The 19,319-nt window shown below is 32.9% G+C and overlaps 1 protein-coding gene across 2 annotated transcripts; it reads right to left on the minus strand.

The window, feature by feature from the left end:
- Positions 1–8,485: 8,485 nt before the first annotated feature.
- On the minus strand, positions 8,486–11,136 carry LOC114185939 (uncharacterized). 2 transcript variants are annotated; one of them, XR_014995138.1, is made up of 4 exons: positions 10,529–11,134; positions 9,388–10,169; positions 8,793–9,301; positions 8,486–8,709 (listed from the first exon to the last, which is right to left on the minus strand). XR_014995138.1 is itself a non-coding variant. In XM_028073906.2 (3 exons), exons 2-3 carry the CDS (start codon positions 10,156–10,158, stop codon positions 8,852–8,854), a joined length of 1,221 nt encoding a protein of 406 aa, XP_027929707.1. In that variant the 5' UTR covers positions 10,159–10,169; positions 10,529–11,136; the 3' UTR covers positions 8,486–8,851. The 2 variants fall into 2 exon arrangements, 1 of the variants encoding a protein (XP_027929707.1); XM_028073906.2 differs by having other exon boundaries at positions 8,486–9,301; positions 10,529–11,136.
- Positions 11,137–19,319: the final 8,183 nt, after the last annotated feature.

Here is a 19,319-nt window from a genome sequence, read left to right on the forward strand (position 1 = left end):
CAAGCAAGCTTGAAGCAAAGAATTGATAAAGCCATGTGCATGAAGATCATAGGTGTTTGATGAAGATTGATGAAAATCCACTTGATGATTAAGTTTTAGTGTATTAAATATGAAAATAACATGTTAAATGTAATGTGTTAATGTTATATCTTGTTGGTAGGCTATATGACATAAGTTAGATGTCTTGTGTGCCTTAATGTGTCTCTTTTAATTTATTAAAATGGGTTTTAACAGGTTAAAAGGCTTGTTGTATATAGTTTCTGGTATGAATGTATTCAATCGGTTGAATTATTTTTCAATCGACTGATTTCACTTAAGTCAAGTAAAATTAGATGATTGTACGGAAAATTCAATCGACCGTTTTCACTGAAACTAGACTATATAAGCTGTTTTTCGCAAGTAGAGGTGCGTATTTGAGTTTTTGTGCATGAAACTTTGTCATTCTTCTCTAGAAAGCTCTCTCTCTGCAATACACAACTGCAACGCGTCTTTTAAAGATCTTGGTTGATCTTGGAGGCATTTTGGCTTGTGAGTAGCTTGAAGAACACATGTATGGTTGGCTAGGGACAACCACCATCAGCTTTGGATGTTTTTGTGCCTCTGGTTGGTTTGCCTGATGTGATTTCAAATCTGTAAGTGTGATTCTTGCAGGGTGTGTGTCTAGATTTTTGTGTGAGTCAAAAATCTTATGAGTTTGGTTGTTCAAAAGTGTAATCTTGGTGTGTGATTTGTAAAACTTTTGAATATAGTGAAAATCAGGCTCAGGTTGCCCTGATAAACTACATGTAGCTTTGTGATTGAGTGAACCAGTATAAAAATAGTTGTGCATTTCTCTTTCCCTCATCTCACTCACTTTGAAACTCTTTAAAAACTAAAGAAAACCAAGCAATTTGATCTTTGGTGTGATTTAATGTGTTCTTGTGTAATCTGAGGTTATATACTCGTTAAAAACATTAATTGGAACAACTCTTGTATGTAAAAGATTGTTGTTTGAGTTGAATTTGCGAATTTTGCATTCTGCATAAATCTCCAATATTTTAGCCGACTGATTTATCTTTTTAATCGACTGTTTTATAGCTTCAAGAACAAATTAGTTTGCTGTTTTATATTTTAATCGATTGAAAGTGTACTGGTCTGCAACATTTACATCCAAACTTTCCAGTCTATTAGATTCAATTGAAAAAAGGTTTAAGCTTTCAAAAAAGTTTTATAAAGCCAATTCAACCCCCCCTTCTTGGCTAAAATCACCATATCAAAACTAACACTTGATATTGTAAGGATCTTATTGGCCTTAGCAGCACAAAGTGTGTAACATCCCTAAGGAATATTACTTAATTAAATAAATAATTATCGAAAAGAAATTCAAACATCGCAATATTATCATTCCTAAATTCGGGAAAATTTAAAATAACATAAATGAAAACATAGTAAAATACCTAACTCTACTTCCCAAGCTAGCCCTCACTCCGTCGTCTGTGCATCCGCAGCATCACCTGTATCATCATCTGCTCCCGTGTAACGAATCACACGATCATCGCCAATCACAAACAGAAAGGGTGAGCTTATACCCAAAAATAAAATATATGTAATTAATATAATAGTAATTCACCCATCTTAGTCATTCTAATTAGTTCTTGGCCAAGACCTTAATCCCTAAGACTTTTCAACCTTCACAACCAAATATTTAATATATTATATAAAAATATTTAATAAAAAATGTGAATTTTATATAAAAATTAAATTTGGTTTCAATTTGGAGAGGGACCAAATTGGTTAATGTTAACAAAAATTGGGACTAAATTGAACAAAAATAACAAATATAGGGACCAAATTGAATATAGAACATTGACTTTGACACTAATGCAGAACCAATCATTCCTCACCATTTTACTTCCAATAAGCCAATATATCTTACTTTCCCCATTGTTCCAATCACAAGAAGCTTTAATCCTTGTTATCTTTCAACTTTATTCTCTTTCCTAATTTCTATTTCCATTCACTCAAAAGCTTCTCCCTCGCGACCAGCCAATTTCAACCACAGACTTTGCCTCTGCTCTCGACATCGCCTAGCGGTAGGCCACATGCCGCCAGGCGGCGTATCAGATCATGGTCCAGAACTCCCTTTTCTGCATTCACGAATACCACGATTCTTCCCTAATTCGATCCAATTTCAAGTTGATCAGCACACCACAACCCATCACAGTTTTTTTTTTCTTTATCAACTCAAATCCCGATTCCTAATTAACTTTACGCATCATGAACCCTTCACTCATATCCTCATACCCTAAAACTAGAATTTTTATTGAGTTCCTTGATTTGAGCGTAATTCAGTTGTTTACACCCACACATTTATAATTCACAAACATCACACTACTAGCAAGAACATAGAATTTCGCAATCACACGTACATAGGAGTACCTTGGAGATCGGTACATCCCAATTTGCTAAAAAATGCAATAAAACGGTGACCCCTCATCATGCATCGCCTGGCGGTTCAGTTTAACTACCAGGTAATTCAAGAACGAACCTAGAAAACTGGGAAGAAACAACACGTCGCTTGGCGGCAGGGAATGAGCCACCAGGTGGTTTCTAGGTAAAAGCCAGAAACCTACGAAAAAATAGCGTAAATGACAAGGAATTTCATGCAGTTTCGACCATACATGGCACAATATATTATATTCAAATAAAACCAACATAAACAACTCCCCCTTACTTTGACAATTCATGCTCAAAACGAAATCCTTGTTTTTCCTTCCCAAACCTTCTTCCCTTTGCCTCTAAGAACCACCAAATTCTCCTATTCCTTGTATGTAAAAGGTTTATTAACCATTAATCCTCATTAACTTAATGGTTTTCTAGGCCTTCTGGTTGCTCCCTCCGATGGCTAGGGTTTTCTGACCCTCCTTCTCCATGCCAAAAGAAAATTTGGCAAAAGAATGTTTAATTTGCTCTCAGTAAGGATTGAACACACAACCACTCAATCACAACGCAATTGCACAACCAATTCAACTAATCATGTTTCGTGATAATTCCTATAATTTTAGGATTACATTATCACGACTCATTGAACTATATCATTGAAAAATGCACAAATTAAAATAACATACAATTGGCATACATAAGACTTGAACCCAAGTCCTCTCACATAATTAAGTACTCTCAATCACTTTAGCTAGTACTTTTCCACATCATAGCACTCCACATTAAATGCCTTAAAGGCTCCTATTACCCGCGTTTATTAAATATTTATTTATTTATTTATTTATTTTTCTTGGGTCTTACAAAGTGCATGGGAAATATTTCAACTAGATGTAGAAAACACTTTCCTTACTAATGAACTTCAAGAAGAAGTATTTGTCCAGCAGCCCGTAGGATTTATCAAGAAAGGAAAAGAAGATCAAGTATACATGTTAAAGAAAGATTTATATGGGCTTAAACAAGCACCAAAAGCATGGTATAGCGAAATTGAGGCCTACTTTGCAAAGGAACAATATGAAAGATGCTCTAGTGAACATACATTGTTCACCAAAAGGGATAACGAAACCATGCTATCAAAGGATGACAATGGTGTTGCGTTAGATGAAACTAAATTCAAACAAGCGATTGGAAGCCTCATGTACTTAACAGTAACTCAACCAGACTTGATGTATGGGGTAGGTCTGATTAGTAGGTTCATGGCTAACCCGAAGGAGTCACATTAGGCCGCAACAAAAAGACTCCTGTGATATCTCAAGGGAACCACAGAGCATGATCTATTCTATAAAAGAGGAGGTAGAACTGACCTCATAGCTTATAGTGACAGTAATTATGCAGGAGACTTAGATGATAGAAAAAAGCACATTTGGCTCAGTCTTCGTAATCGGGTCTGTTGTTATCTCATGGGCTTCAAAAAAATAGCTCGTTGTAAGCTTATCCACGATTGAGGTTGAATATATTGCCCCGACACTTGTGTGTGCCAGTGTATATGGCTTAGAAAAATCTTAAAACATATAGGTTTAGAGGAAAAGAAAGAAACTGGAATATTATGTGACAATAGCTATGCTATCCAATTATCAAAAAATACAGTTTTTCATGGAAGAAACAAACATATTGCAATGAGGTTCCACTTTTTGAGAGATTTGGTGAATGACCAAATAGTACGCCTAACATATTGCAGTTCTAATGAACAAGTAGCTGACATTGTGACAAAACCACTGAAACTTGGTCAATTTGAAAGGATTTGAAGCATGCTTGGAGTAGTTAAAGCCGCTTAAATAAGCTAAATGCAGCAGAGGCAGAGGCATGTAGCTTAAAGGAGGGTATGTTAGTCAAAGTTGTTATTACGTGTGTCAGTTAATAAAATAAAATGCCTAGCTTTTAGGCTATTAGACTGTTCTATTATTTAGGAGATAGTTGAGCCCATTTATTCCAATTTTATCACCATCCAGTGCATGTTAGTTTTTACTTTCTATAATATAAAGGCTTATATAATCCACTTTGATTCAATGTATAAGACACATTTTTCAGAGCACCTTTTCATTTATACCTAGAGTAATAACAAAAATAGCGTGGGTCAGGTGGGAAAACATTTGTAAACCAAAGGAGGTCGAGGGTTTGGCTATAAGGGACATTAAAAACTTTAATGTAGCGCTCTTAGCCAAATGGAAGGGGAGATTGGGTGTAGAGGATGATGGCCTGTGGTCCTGGAATCAAAATATGGTTCATGGAGGAATCTCAATGACTCTAACATACCAAAGAATGCCTCAAGGTGATGGAAAGACATCCATAAGGTGAGTGAGAGTGTTGTGAAAGGAAACTAGTTCGATAATTGCATGGAGTGGACAATTGGAGAAGGGAAAAAAGTAAAGTTTTGGGAAGACAAATGGATAAGAGAATTACCACTCATATATAGGTTTCCCAGTTGTATCTAATATCAGTGTAAAGAAAGTGTTATAGAGGACGTACACTACAAGAAAATGTCTTATTAGTAACCAATTTTAGTGACTAAAAGTTGCTAGTCACTATAGTGATCAATTTAGATATCAATTTACAAAATTAAAATTTATTGGTTAGTAAAATAGTTACTAATATAAATAAAAAATTATAATTGGTCACTAAATTTGTCACTAATTAATTAGAGACCAATTTAGTAACTAAGTTATTTTGGTAGCCAAAACTTAGGTAGCTAATTTTTAGTGACCACTTTTCTTTTATAGTCAAAACTATGGTAGCTAATTTTAAAAACCAATTTAGTGACCAATTATAATTTTTTATTCATAATAGTAAATATTTTAGTAACCAATAATTTGTTTACTTTGTAAACTTGTATCTAAATTAATAATTATAGTAACTAACAGTTTTTGGTCACTAAAATTGGTTACTAATAAAGCATTTTCTTGTAGTGGTAGGACATTGGGAAGCAAATGTGTGGATCTGGGACCTATCATGGAGGAGGTAGAGACTATTCTAGGAGGTATCATTGGAGGAACAACTAATCCTTTTACTAAATAGCCAAAGCTTGAGAAAGGGATTCCCTGATACTTGGAAGTGGAAGGAAGGTGGGTGGAATTAAGCTCATTGCATCATGTTAAGGCTAAGGATAACTTTCAACAATTCCATCTTCTTAACCTTAATAGTAGGCAAAATATAATATGGCAAGGTATGTGGCTAGCAATTGTGGGGGAAATTTGGAAACATACGAATGGGATTGTCTTTAATAAGAGGAAAGTAGACCTTGTAGAGATATTTGCTCTTGCTCAGGTAACAACTTGGGTATGGATGAAATATAAAATCCCATCTGTAAAGTTTTCATACAGTGAATGGTATCTCTGTCCCTATGCATGTTTAAAATCTCTTTGATATGGTAATTGTTGTGTGTTTAAGTATGCTAGGCCAGCAAGTGCAGGATTCTTTGGTGGAAGGGACCAAGAAAATCAAATGATACAATTGTAGTTCTTACTCAAATCAACACTTAAATTCGCACTCAAATCTTGCGTTTGCAACTATCTTCTCCCTAGGTGTTGGAGGACATGTGCTAAAACTTATGATATTTGAATTGCTTCTAGATTGGATTGAAAAGCAGCAGGGCTTCTTAGCTTAATCGTTGCGGGTCCTATATCATGTTAGGCACGAGTTTTGGTTTTCCTATACATCTTTAGCTCTATTTGTGCTGGTCACTACAGTATAGCTATGGCCAACCTTTTGTTTAGGCAATGTTTTGCCTCTGTGTTTGTAAGTGTTATTTCCCTATCTTGCTTCTAGATTTAGCCTTTATCCTCTAGACTTTCTCTTACACGTTTGTTGTCTATTCTTGTTGCCTATCCTGCTTTGTATGGCCAACCACATCACCCTCACATCCTACTTCTACCTCAACCCCAACTTCTTCCTGACCCAGTTCTTCATCCATTCTAGGACTAGTAATAAAATGAACTACCTCGGGCTGACAAGGAATGTGCGACATATATATCTACTTTTTCATTCCTATCCTCCGCATACTTAGCCAACGCTAATGCCTTCTTATCGTCACTCAACAATCTTAGATTGTTTAACAACGTCTCTTTTGAGGACCAATTCCATTAGATTTAAAACGTGGATGAATGAATTGAGCAAACGTTAGATGGGGGACTAAAACCAAAAATTACCCATACTTGAGGGACGAAAAATATAATTAACCCTATTTATTTATTCTTTGCTAATAAAAAAATCAAAGTATTACACCTTCGAAAAAGAGGAATTATTAAGAAATGCACTTTTAAGCCTAATTTAATTTATAAAATATATGATTTTCAATTTAATAAATTTTGTTACGGCTAATTCAAATTTTTTATGTAATATTTACATTCAGTTACATACAATCAATCAGTCATATCTAGATGTGTCAATTTGGCCTAGCCCATAGGGCTTGGCCATAGCCCATGTGGGTTAAGGCCAAAAAAGCTCACATCGAAAAAAAGTCCACATCAAAGAAGCCCACAAGGCCAAAAGCCCCACAAAATCCTTGTAAGTCAGGGTCAATCCATGGGCTTTCATCTTCAACATGAAAAATATATTATTATCTGTGGGACAGACCCAACGACTCGGATAAGCACAACGACCCAAAGTTGCCCAACAAGCACGACGACCTAGACGAGCTCGATGACCCAAACGGGTCCGATGACCCAAACGATTCCGACAATCCGAATGGGCCAAACAACCTGAACCTACACGATAGCACGGACAGCCCGACAATCCAGACAGGCCCGACGATTCAGACAGACCAAACAAACCGGACAAGCACAACGACCCGGATGGTCCCCACCAGCCGGACGGGCCCGACAAACTAGACGGCCTAACGACCCGGACAAGTGTGAAGATCGGACGGGCCCGACAAAATGGACGGGGTCCAACAAACCAAACTGACCCGATGACCAAGATGAATCTGACGACCATAACGGGTCCAACGAGTCAGAAGATTCGGACGGGCACAACGAACTTGACAGGCCAAATGACCTGGATGGGCCTGTCTGGTCGAGCTTAATGACATGTACAAGCATAACCACTTGGACGGACCCGACAATCTGAACGGGTCCAATGACCAAGATGAGTCTGACGACCAGAACGGGCCCAATGAGTCGGACGGGTCAAACGATCCGGACGGGCCCAACAAACTTGGCCGGCCAAATGACCTAGACGGAGCCGTCCAAACCATTGGGCCCGTCTGGATAGTCGAGGTCATTCAACTCGTCGGGCTCGTCCGTATTTTTGGACTTGTCGGGTTATGGAGCTTGTTCAGGTCGTTAGACCCGTCTGGATTGAGTAATCGATCCCGTCGGGGTCGTCCGGTCCATCCAGATCATTGTGCTTGTCCGGGTCGTCGGGCTCATACAGATCATCGAGTCGTCAAACCCGTCCGAATCTTCGTGTCCGTCTAGATCATCGGGCCCATTCAAGTCATTGGGTCCGTTCGGGTTTTCAGGCTCATTTGTGTCGTTGGGCCCTTCTGGATAGTTGGGCTCGTCCAAGTCGTTAGGCTCGTTCGGATCGTCAGGCTTGTTTGGGTCATCATGAACGTTAGGTCTTCAGACCCGTCAAGTTTGTTGGATCGGTTTGGGTCTTCGAGCCTGTTCGGGCCTTAGGGCCCGTCTAGGTCGTTGGATTCAAACTTGTCCGTATGATCAGACCTGTTTTGCTCGTCGGGCCTGTCTGGGTCTTCGAACCCATCCAGGTCGCTCAGCTTGATCTTTGACTCTGACTTGTAGTATTATTTATGGAGTCTAACCCACCTTAGCCCTAGTCCTAACCCATTAGAGAGGGATATTTGAGGGCTAGAACTTTTTTTTGACCCTCTCATTTGGAACCTCTCTGAAAGGGACTTTACGAAGAGTAAGCCGAGCCCGCCCATGAGCCAAATTCACATCTCTTCTCTTCAATTATTTTTTATAAATAGGTTCCAGATCTGAATGTATGAACGTTAATTACAGGAACAGATCGCGTTAAAGATTCCTATAAAGGACATGTACAATTTCCATTGAATTTGAACCGACCTATATATTCTTACATTATTTAAAAGATACAAAGGCCAATAGTGATTTACAGAGTCAATTATATACAGCTCATCATGGGTATAGAAGCAAAAGGGAACTTAGAAAACTGATGCAAAAATTACATCACCAAAATTCTTGTATACATGTCAAATTCTCAGAGGCCCTGTGTCCATAAAGTAAAAGCTTCTGATATAGGTGTTCGTATTTCCTGAAAAATCGAGGGATTTTATACTTTGATTTCCTACATAACAGTTACACAAAACATGCACAAACAAAGAGTTATCAGATTACCTCAGGAAGCTGCAGATGACGATGTATGTACATTGTCAGATTCAACAATCGTTTCCCACTTAAGGTACAATGATGTTGTCTGGGGAGTGACACTGTGCATGAAGTTTTGCAATAAAGCTAGACCGTGAAGTCACGTTCTTTTTGGAAATGGTAGGTAAAGTGCGCTTAAGCCAAGACTCTGATGGAGCTTTTAGTGAAGGTAGGACCAAAGGAAGTCCAAAGCAGCTTGCACCAGATGTTTCTTGGTGGCCAGATTTTGTAAAACGTCGATTGATATCCAAAGAACACTCTTTATCACCCCCTCTGCTATTGGTCTGAGAGGTAACCTTATTTACAGAATCTACATACATTGTTTTCTCACGAACATGATTTTCATAATCATGTTGAGTGCTCTCATAGGATACTATTTTTCTGCAAACTCTTTGATGTGGATGAGTGCCATGTCTAGATTTTACAAGAACATCCAAAATCTCTTTTTCTTCTGTAAAGCCACAGGTAGTTCTAACTTGCTGCAGAATAAGAAAATAATAACAATTAACCGCACCTAAAGTGAAACAATGGCAAAAGAAAAAAGTAGATAGAGTCAAATTAATACCCCTTTTGTAGATCCAATGTGAGAAGCACCTGATTTATCATGCATTCGATGAGCTGCATTTCTTTGATCCTTATCCATTCTTAATCCAGGCATTGGATTCAAAATGCAGAACCGAGGAAACAGCCCACAACTAGTAGTGTTGGATTTTTCGTATTCATTGCATTCATCACTTTCTACGTTCACTTCTCTCTTTTTCTGTTTTTGCTGTTCTTGTCCAACGAGTTCCTTCTTGGACACATAACCAATCATGAAATCACGAGCTTGTAGATGATCACTTGAGAAACTCCCATACGATTGAGCCTCTTGTTCCTCCCAACCACTCAAACCAGAGAAACTACAGCTCGTGAAGAATGACTCACTCCTGGAAAGAGTGTCAAAAGCATCTTTATAGGATTCATCTCCATCATCTGAATAAGAACTTTCCTTCTCCATATTTCCATCTTTTGAATATTTTGGTACTCTTTTATCCAGAGATGCAACCCTCTGAGAGTTGGAAGAAAAGGAGCTTCCGGTTCTCGACTCAGTAACTGATTGTGTCTGTAACTTGGTTTCATCTTTGGGTTTTCCTGGGACTTTCTCCCATACAAAAGGAACAGTTCCAGCATTCCTCACTGGAACCGACTTTAACTCTGATTGGTAATGAGTTAATGAGTCATCAGTTTTGCTTCTGCGGTCTGCTTCATTGGCCACTGTTGATGAGAAACGCCTCACTGATAAAAGTGGCTGGTTAAAATTCAACTGCTTTTCTTCCATTAGGTCTTTCAGTATCATGGAATTAGCTTCTGCGATAAAAATGATAAAACTAAAGAATCGTAGATTAAAGAGAAAAATATGTTCCAGTTTTATTGCGATCCTTGATATGACAGAAAATTTGTCACAGTTGTAATTTTGTCATGGTTCTTGATATTGCAAGAAATCGCAGACAAATATAGCTGAGCATTCATCAAAAGCAGTCACGTCATTCAAGAACTAGGACCAAGAAAGCTTTGATGCTTCTTGCATTAGAGTATAACAAAGAAACACATTTTTATTTTCTAAACAACATTCACTGTGTCATTCATCATAATGTACAGAAACCAAGAAACGCCAACAAATACACATACACACACGAACACGGAGAGAAAGAGTTCAGGAAAAGAACCTTGGAAAGAAAAAATGAGTCGGCCCAGGAATCAACCTACTTTCTTCGTTTGGAAAGCTAGTGAATAAAACCTGCAAAGCAATTTCGTGTCTTGCACAAGGACATGAGATAAAGAAGACAAAGAAAGAAAGGAATTGCTTTCAGAATAACACATAAACTATGTTGTACGCTTGTGTTCGTTGCTTTGCAGCAGAGGCGAGTAAATCCTTCTCTAATCTCTATCTAGTGTAGCATTTTACTTTGTATGAAAAAGAAAAGATAAAATGTAAATTTTATATTAGGGAAAACATGTGTGGGATCATGTGACAGAGAAGCCAGAGCAGGGATAACCATGAGTCTGGTGCATATCAATCAGTACACAAAAAATGATACTGTGCATGAAAAGAGTTGAAAATCACAAAAAGGCTTCGATTGTTGAGGGAAGAATAATGTTTGGTACAAACCTTGGTGAGAGTAACACAGATAGAAGATAGAGCAATATTAATGAGTGATGTGATTCAATACGATGAGAGAAGAAAATATATGAAACGTGTCAATTAACTGTTTTCTTCTTCTTCCTTCTGTTTTATTTTCTTGCTAAATGAAATTAGGAATATGCTAAATCCAAATCTGCGGGATAAGTTTTTGTTATGCCAATGATGATAAGAAAAGAAGAGAAACCCACGCACAAAGTAAATAACATATGCTAAAAATATGATTCTTTCATCCGCGTATTATATTTAAATTTTCCTTAATTAAACTAACCAACTAATAATTTATGTAGACAATACAGAAAATTTGGCGTTATAGCTATTGTTGTTTTAAAAACCGAACATAGATTTTCATCATGAATTGTTGAATTATAGATATGCCTCTTCATCCGGTTCCTGAAACTATTGAACGGTAGATTCCTTCTATATACTAAGAAAATAAATATACAGTTAGAAAATTAATTTCATTAGAAAACAATATGTGAGTAAAGAAATATAATATTTACTTCATGAATTTGCTAGAGCTCGCATGTGTAGCTGCAAAATGATGTCACTTGTTACAGGTGTCAACACGATAGAGCACGTTTCCTCACTTGGAACTTTAGAACTATAAATAATCATACTTTCTAATTATTTAAAAAATTATTTACAAATGACTGGCCCAGTAAAAGGATTTGGGTTTGTTACTTTTTGCACCTGTTACTTGGGCTGTTTCTTACCAAATAGAGAAATAGTTCAAATGTTATCTTAGAAGTTAAAAGTTATTATTTTATCGTTTGACAAAATTATTAATCAATATAGTGATAAATACAAAGTTATAAGGAGTTTAATATTATTATGTCGATAGCATATATTTCCGATAATTGTAATATTAGCTTTCTAATTGATTTAAACTCTTGCCATTTTTTATTACAGTTTTTTGTTTTAATCTTTGAAATTGCATTCTTATTAATCATGATTTATGTTTTAAAATATTGTTAATCAAATTTGAAATAAAATAAATCAACACACTTTTAAGTAGATGCTATTGAGAAATTAATTTTAAGATATTTTTTATGAAGTTTTTGACTTTACACAACATTTATTGCACCTAACATTTATTCTAGTTGAATTTTGTATATTTGGATTTAATTGAGCTTTAACTGATGTCAGTTAATTCTAAAAGTTGGATGTGGTTTGATATAGTACATTAAAAACTCAATTTGAAATTTGAAGAGCAAAATTTAGCAATTACAAAGTGTAATTAAATATTGTATTTATAAAAATATTGTTTTACACATTTTTCTAACTTCATTTTCGTTAAATTTTCTTTAAAATTAAAAGATAACTAAGGAATTATATATTGAGAGAATACAAGTTTAAGGAGTGGCCAATGAAAATTAAGTCAAACAACCTATTATTTGGTAACCCTATTAAATGGATCGTTTTAGTGTATGCTAATATAAAAATTATTGGTGTTCAACTTTGAGAGAACTAATTAGAATTTGTTAATTATTCGGTTAATTAAAATTTAATTCTCAGTCATACCTATAAAAAAGTTGCCAGCTCGGAATGCTCTTCCAAAAGAAAGAAAGTAAAACTCTACTCCTAAGATATTATGTTGAATACTTAAATATTCTCTCTCTACATGTATTGATTCACTTATCATTGATCAAATTGCAAACTTGTGTAAGAAATTTCCAACCTACCTTAATACTTTAAAATTTACTTTCTCATCATTTCACATTTGACATTTGTTCAACAACCAATGTATGAACACCGACAAACTTAGTCTAAAAGTTTATCATCGTAGTAATAAGCTTGGAAAAGCAAAATAAAAATGTTTTCATCGCGCGACATGCGTTTGAATGGAATATTTTTTTGCCTCGTTTTGCATTTTATTAGATCGGTTTCATATTGATTCTCACTATTTTAATAGTTAAAATCTGATATATTCACTTTAAAAAATAAATAATTATATTCATTTGGTGTTGGTGTAAGCAAAGTACAATTAACGTAGAAAATGAAATATGAATTATTCAAGTTTCTGCTTGAGTTGGTTTGCTAATTTGACTTGATAACCAAGCCATAAAATTTAATTAATTTAGAATTACTTTGTCAAAATCAGAAGGGACTACCAATTAATTGATTAATTAATTAATTAATTAATATATGACTTATATCACACTTTTGGCATAATTAGAAGTGACAACCGACGTTGGTTGAACATGGTTTGAACTACGATTTTAACTCACCCAAAACATGTTCACATTTAACAACTAATTATCTTTAAATAAAATTATCATTAATAAAAAATATTCATGTATAAAAAGTAAACGAAGTACCCAACTTTCTTTTTCAAAAGAGTGATTGTGATATTTTTGCAACACACATCTTATTTTTTCAATTTTTCCCGTTATTTGTGTATTGGAATTGAAAACTTATGAGAGACAAGGTTCTATATTGTCGTGTTTTTAATTTTAATAATTTTTCAAAATCAGAACCCAGAAAATAACCTAAATGCCTCCTTCAACCTAGAAATGAAAATACATAGATGTTAACAACGATTTTTCTGACACGCTTTTAAACATACTGTCGAACAATTATTCTTAAAATCTATTGAAAACTACAAAAACATAAGAAAAAAATGTGACCCCAAAATATATATATTTTTCAATAATTTTTATTCCGGCAGTAAATAATGTACACAGAGTGTATCAAGGATATATAAAAGAGAATGTATTTAAACGTTTTTCTTACAAAATAAATTAATAAATTTTTTGAAATTTGAGAAAATGTGTTTTAAATATAAAGGAACGTTGATAAAAGTTTAATGATAAAATATTATCGCTGTAACATTGATTCACTTTCATCTAATTATAAATTATCATTAATTAGTATTAGGTAGGTTTAACATACGGAAGGTTTCCGTTACAAAATCTCAACTGAGTCCTCAATTTCTAAGTTATTCCAATTGGGTTTTATTTTTTAAAAATTATTTTAATTTGGTCATTTTTGTTAGGGTATCATTGACGACGTTAACTGTGTGTCATGTGTCACTGATTTTTTTATTTTATTTTTTTTTACTTTTTTTCTTGAGAAAATAGCTTACATGTGTCAAATTAGGATTTTGTCACGTGTCAGCTTGTGATTTTTTAAAATTTTTAAATTTAAAATTTTTTTAATTTTTAAATTTAAAAAAAAACTGTCTTGTGTCAAAATATGTTTCTGTCACGTGTCAATCATTTATGTGAAAAATTTCAATTTGATCACTGTATTTGTCATTTTGTCTTAATTTAGTCCTAATTTCTTTTTAAAGTTGAGTGAGTAATTTCATTCCTTCCAAACTGAGACCAAGTTTATCTTTTATATTAATATTATAGTTATATTTTTATTATAATAGATATTTTTTAACTAAATTAAGTTTATTTAAATTTAAATTTTACATTGAATTTTGTAACTTATATAAAACTATTTTAAAATTTTACATTTGAATTTATAAAGTTGTTTAAAAATTATTAAAACAATTTTTTTAAATAAAGTTAAATGCAAAATTTAAATTTAAATAAAATTAATTTGGTTAAAAATATCTATTATAATAAAAATATCATTATAATATTGATATAAAAGTTAAATTTGATCTCAATTTGAAATAGATGAAATTACTTTAGTTTACAAAGAGATTATGACTAAATTGAGACAAAATAACAAATACATGGAACAAATCTAGATTTTTCACATAAATAATTGACATATGACATAATCATATTTTGACACGTGACAGTCTTTTTTTATTCAAAAATTAAAAAAATTAAAAAAATCACAAGCTGACACGTGACAAAACCCTAATTTGACACGTGTCAACTGTTTTTTCACGAAAAAAAAGTAGACAAATAATAAAATATTTTAAAAATATTAAAAATATTTTAAAATAATTTATGAGTTGGCACATGACACACAATTAATGTCGTTAATGATGCCCTAATGGAAAGGACCAAATTGGAACAAATTTTTAAAAAATAGGACCCAATTGGGATAACTTACAAGTTAAGGACCCAATTGAAATTTTGTAACCAAAACGGGGACCTTCCGTGTGATTAAACCTTAGTATTACAAATTTTTAAGATAATTATTGTAAACTTTAAATATACTTATTATATGGAATAATAGTATAAATTATGTATTGTGTAAGGATCCTAAATAAATTTACTAACTACTAGCTTAAATCGATACTAAAATAATAATCAGAAGTACATAAGTGTAAATTTATATACTAAGTATTTAAAATCCTTCAAAATTACGAGTATACTTTTTTTAAAAAATTATAAAATTTTATGGCTGTGAAAGGAATTGTCAAATACATGAGTATAAAATGTATTCAAACGTTCATTCCTATTCAGTAACTCACAATTTCATTGTTGATCTTAATACTACTTGTGTGATTCTCTACCCTGATATAATATACGATTATTGTAGGTAGAAATCACATCCAAAAAAATAAAAGGGTAAGCTAATAAAATTATAACCATCACTAGCATAATTCAAACTATAATTTATACAAACATATCTTACAGAAACATTCATAATGCATGTTTTCCCACTCAACAATTCAAAACATATCATCACCAAAAAACCCTCACATCTCAACCATCATGCATAGCCTCCATGGCTCAATCAATAATAATAACAAAAATCAAATGTCTATCATACAAGCATATCTTACACGACCATTCTCATTCATCATTCATAATAGGGTTAAATATGTTTTTGGTCGCTCAAGTTTCAGTGAATTTTGAAATTAGTCCATCTTCGAAACTTTATACCAATTTAGTCTTCATCTTTAGAAATACGTGGATTTAGTCTTTCTTACCAAATTTTGTTAGCTTTATTTGACATTTTAAACGTATTTTATGATAATATTTTGGTTAACATTGAAGCGAAAATATGTCAAACGGTGTAAACAATTTAAATGCTATCATAAAATGTGCTTGAAATGTCAGATAAACTTAACAAAATTTAGTTAAAAGGACTAAATTCACGCATTTTAAAGATGAAAGACTAAATTGGTCAAAAATGTTGAAGAGAGACTAATTCCAAATTTTACTAAAACTTGAGGAACAAAAACATATTTAACCCTTCATAATATAACAACACGCATATTGTACATTCAATATCACTCTCATTCATCATGCACGGTATATCCACATACCCCTATCTTACATTTCATGTCACTCTCCTCCATCGTTCACAAATTATAATTATATACTATTTTAATCAAAAGACAAAGCAAAACCACAATTAACCCATCTTTGAATAGAAACCGAGCCTAATAATAAATAGATTACGATCATCATAATAAGTGATTATAAAATGTTATTTATGCACTACTAATCACTTTTTAGAGTTCAAAAGAATACAAAATAAATTTTAATATTTTATAACGTAAAATATGAAGAAAATGTAAAATGATATTGATATGTTAATTTAACATATTAAATGAGATTATGTAAGATTTTGAAATTAACACTTTTATCATTTATTTGTGGATTCACAAATGTTAGTTGTCAATGTTTTATTACTAGGGATAATGATATTTTAACCCATTTTTCTTTGACTCACTTTTAAATCACCATTCTCGTCACTCTTATATCATTTATTTTGGTTTTTTCTAGTGATGTGATGATTTAAGAATGATTAAAGTAGTGAGTTAAAAATTGGTCAAAAAAAATAAATTAAAATATCATTATCCTATTACTAACTTTATTTTTTTCAAATTGTTAGCAAGAGATCGAACATACCTTTATCTCATTTTCCTTCTATTTAACCATTAAATTACCTTATCACTGTTCACCCAAATTAATCGTCAGTTTCACTATTATTAATTATCATGCACAACTTTTCTTTTATAGTATAGTCATATAATGTTTTTAGTTTATTGCTATTACTCAATTAAAAGCAAGTTATATATATATATATATATATATATATATATATATATATTGTCTTACTAACATGATTATGCATAACTTTTTGGCTATAATATTTTTTTTTTTGAACAAAATTTTACATATAGTGAAACTGGTTTATTTGGTTCGAATAAATTTTTTTTTTTAACATTGCTTTAGCTAAAGTTATAAAAAAATAGTTACAAATTCTTAATCAATAAAACCTTATTGATCTTAAACCTATCAGTAAACACTCAAACTTCCACATTTTTTTTCTTTATCACTTGTTACAATATATACATGCATATAAAGAGAACCAAAAACCTTGATGAAACTAGAATTCAAATAAGCATTACTCTGTTTAGGTACACCCAGAAGAAACACTGTATTTGGGTAGTTTTTTTAGTATTGCTGCTTCAACTTTTCCAAAAAGGAGAAGTGTGGAAGAACTTTTATTCACATCGAACTTTCCATGTGTAAAATGGCTTTGAGAATCACACCCCACAAATGGATATACTTATTATTTGCGGCAGTTTGTTGCCCAAAGCATTAGCACAACAAAACAATTTCCATTGCCACCTATGCTTAGGACTCCAATTATTACGTCCTAAAGTGCTTCCATGACCCTTTGTATCAATCAATATGAGTCCCAAGTCAATGCTACATATTCAAAATTTAAAAGGGCAAAAAGAAAAAAAAAATAATCAAAAGTTAATAGTATGTGTCCTCAGCAAAGATGATCATTCTTTTCCACACACATGCTTTGGAATTTATTCCCTTTCAAAAGTTACGACTAGACAACGGTAAAGCTAAAAAAGCAAAATTTCCACACAAAAGTATAATAATGGGTTTTGGAAAAGAAAAAAATTGACTGGACAAAACCTCTCCCCATGCATGTTTTAGTTTCATTCGATTCAATTCAACAATCCGTTTAGAACAAGTTGACAGGTTATATTCAACTATAATTAGTCCTAATCAAACACTTTTTCTGTTCCTGTTCGACCAGAAGTGTATCTCTTGAGAAAAGCATAAGTATGTATTTATTTAGTTTAATGTTATTTTTCATTTAATTTTATAATTTTAACATATTTTTGGTTTTTTTTTTAATTTTTTTAAATGACTAGTTTATTGTGTTATTATTTATTCTCTTTTCTGCTCATTTGATACTATACCTTATTTAACTGGATTTTTTATGTTTTATTTTTATATTTAAGACAATGATTGTTACTTGTAAATTTTGTGTGGACGGGCTCGAGTTTTGTATCCGCTGCTGTCTGTTACCCAAAATCGGTTTTTTAAATACGAACAACACTAATAGTATAATTTTCGTGGAGATATTCAATAAATAATAATAATAATAATTATTATTATTATTATTATTACTAGTGTAAACACAGGCGCTATCGCGCCTGTGTGTACGCATTTTTTGAATTATATTAATAATTGATGATATTGTAATGTTATTAATTTAATAAACAAAATAACAAAATAAAAGTATATTTATAAAAAATAAAATAAAATGTACGGAGAAAATAAGAGAAAAATAACTGTTGATGAATAGTAAGAGAAAAAAAGAAAAAGGAGATAAGTAAATAATTTTATAAAAACTTGTAAAAGTAACCGTTAATTTTTAAAAATTTAATATATAATTAAATTATAAAGGGTAAAGTTGGAATTATGAAATGTGGACACAAAAGAGGGAATCCCCTTTATATATAGTTATAGATTATTATTATTATTATTATGCAGTACATAATTTATATTAAATCTCAACTCACAATAAATATATTATGTTTTTTTTTTTAAATGTTGGTGAGAAATAAAATTGTTAATTTGGTTTAGCCTAATGTTTGGTTCTGAAATGCATGGGTCATAGGTAAAAAAGTCTATAGCATAAAAAAAACTCACTTAAAAAAACAGATAAGACTAAAATAGTAATAAAAGTTCAATTGGACATCGTCAACCCATGAATCAATCAATGCATGTCGGTCTTAGGGTTGGATAGGCAAAGGTGGGTTGGGATCAAATCAAGTAAGTTCTTTAGGTAAGACTGTGTATAGGTCAAACAAAGATTGATAAAGTTCAAGTCGAGTCAAATACACCTCATGCTAAGTTGAGTCGACCTCGATTAAAGGTCGAGACAAGTCCATCCAAGTTGAAGAATAGAGACAAGTCGACCTGGTTGAAGGTTGATCTACGTTGACTCAGGCCAAAGATCAAGTTGAGTTGATCTGTCGAAGATCGAGCCTAGCAAGCCTAAGTCGAGGAATCGAGTTGAGCTAACACGAGTTGAACAATTGAGTTGAGTTGACTAATTGGGTTGAGCTAACATCGATCAAAGGTCAAACCGCACTTGCCTAGGTGCCTTGGTCGAAGGTCGAGGCAAGCAAAGCCAAC

This window comes from Vigna unguiculata, chromosome 5 (genome assembly GCF_037176805.1).
Source record: "Vigna unguiculata cultivar grain cowpea cultivar isolate G323 ecotype 2 chromosome 5, ASM3717680v1, whole genome shotgun sequence".
NCBI lineage: Eukaryota > Viridiplantae > Streptophyta > Magnoliopsida > Fabales > Fabaceae > Vigna > Vigna unguiculata.

Bases quoted from the DNA above. Each gene is read 5' to 3' on its own strand.
- LOC114185939 (XM_028073906.2), bottom strand. From the start codon at position 10,158: ATGATACTGAAAGACCTAATGGAAGAAAAGCAGTTGAATTTTAACCAG. The intron at 9,302-9,387 runs GTATTAATTTGA...CTTATTCTGCAG, and splicing joins ACATTGGATCTACAAAAGGG to CAAGTTAGAACTACCTGTGG.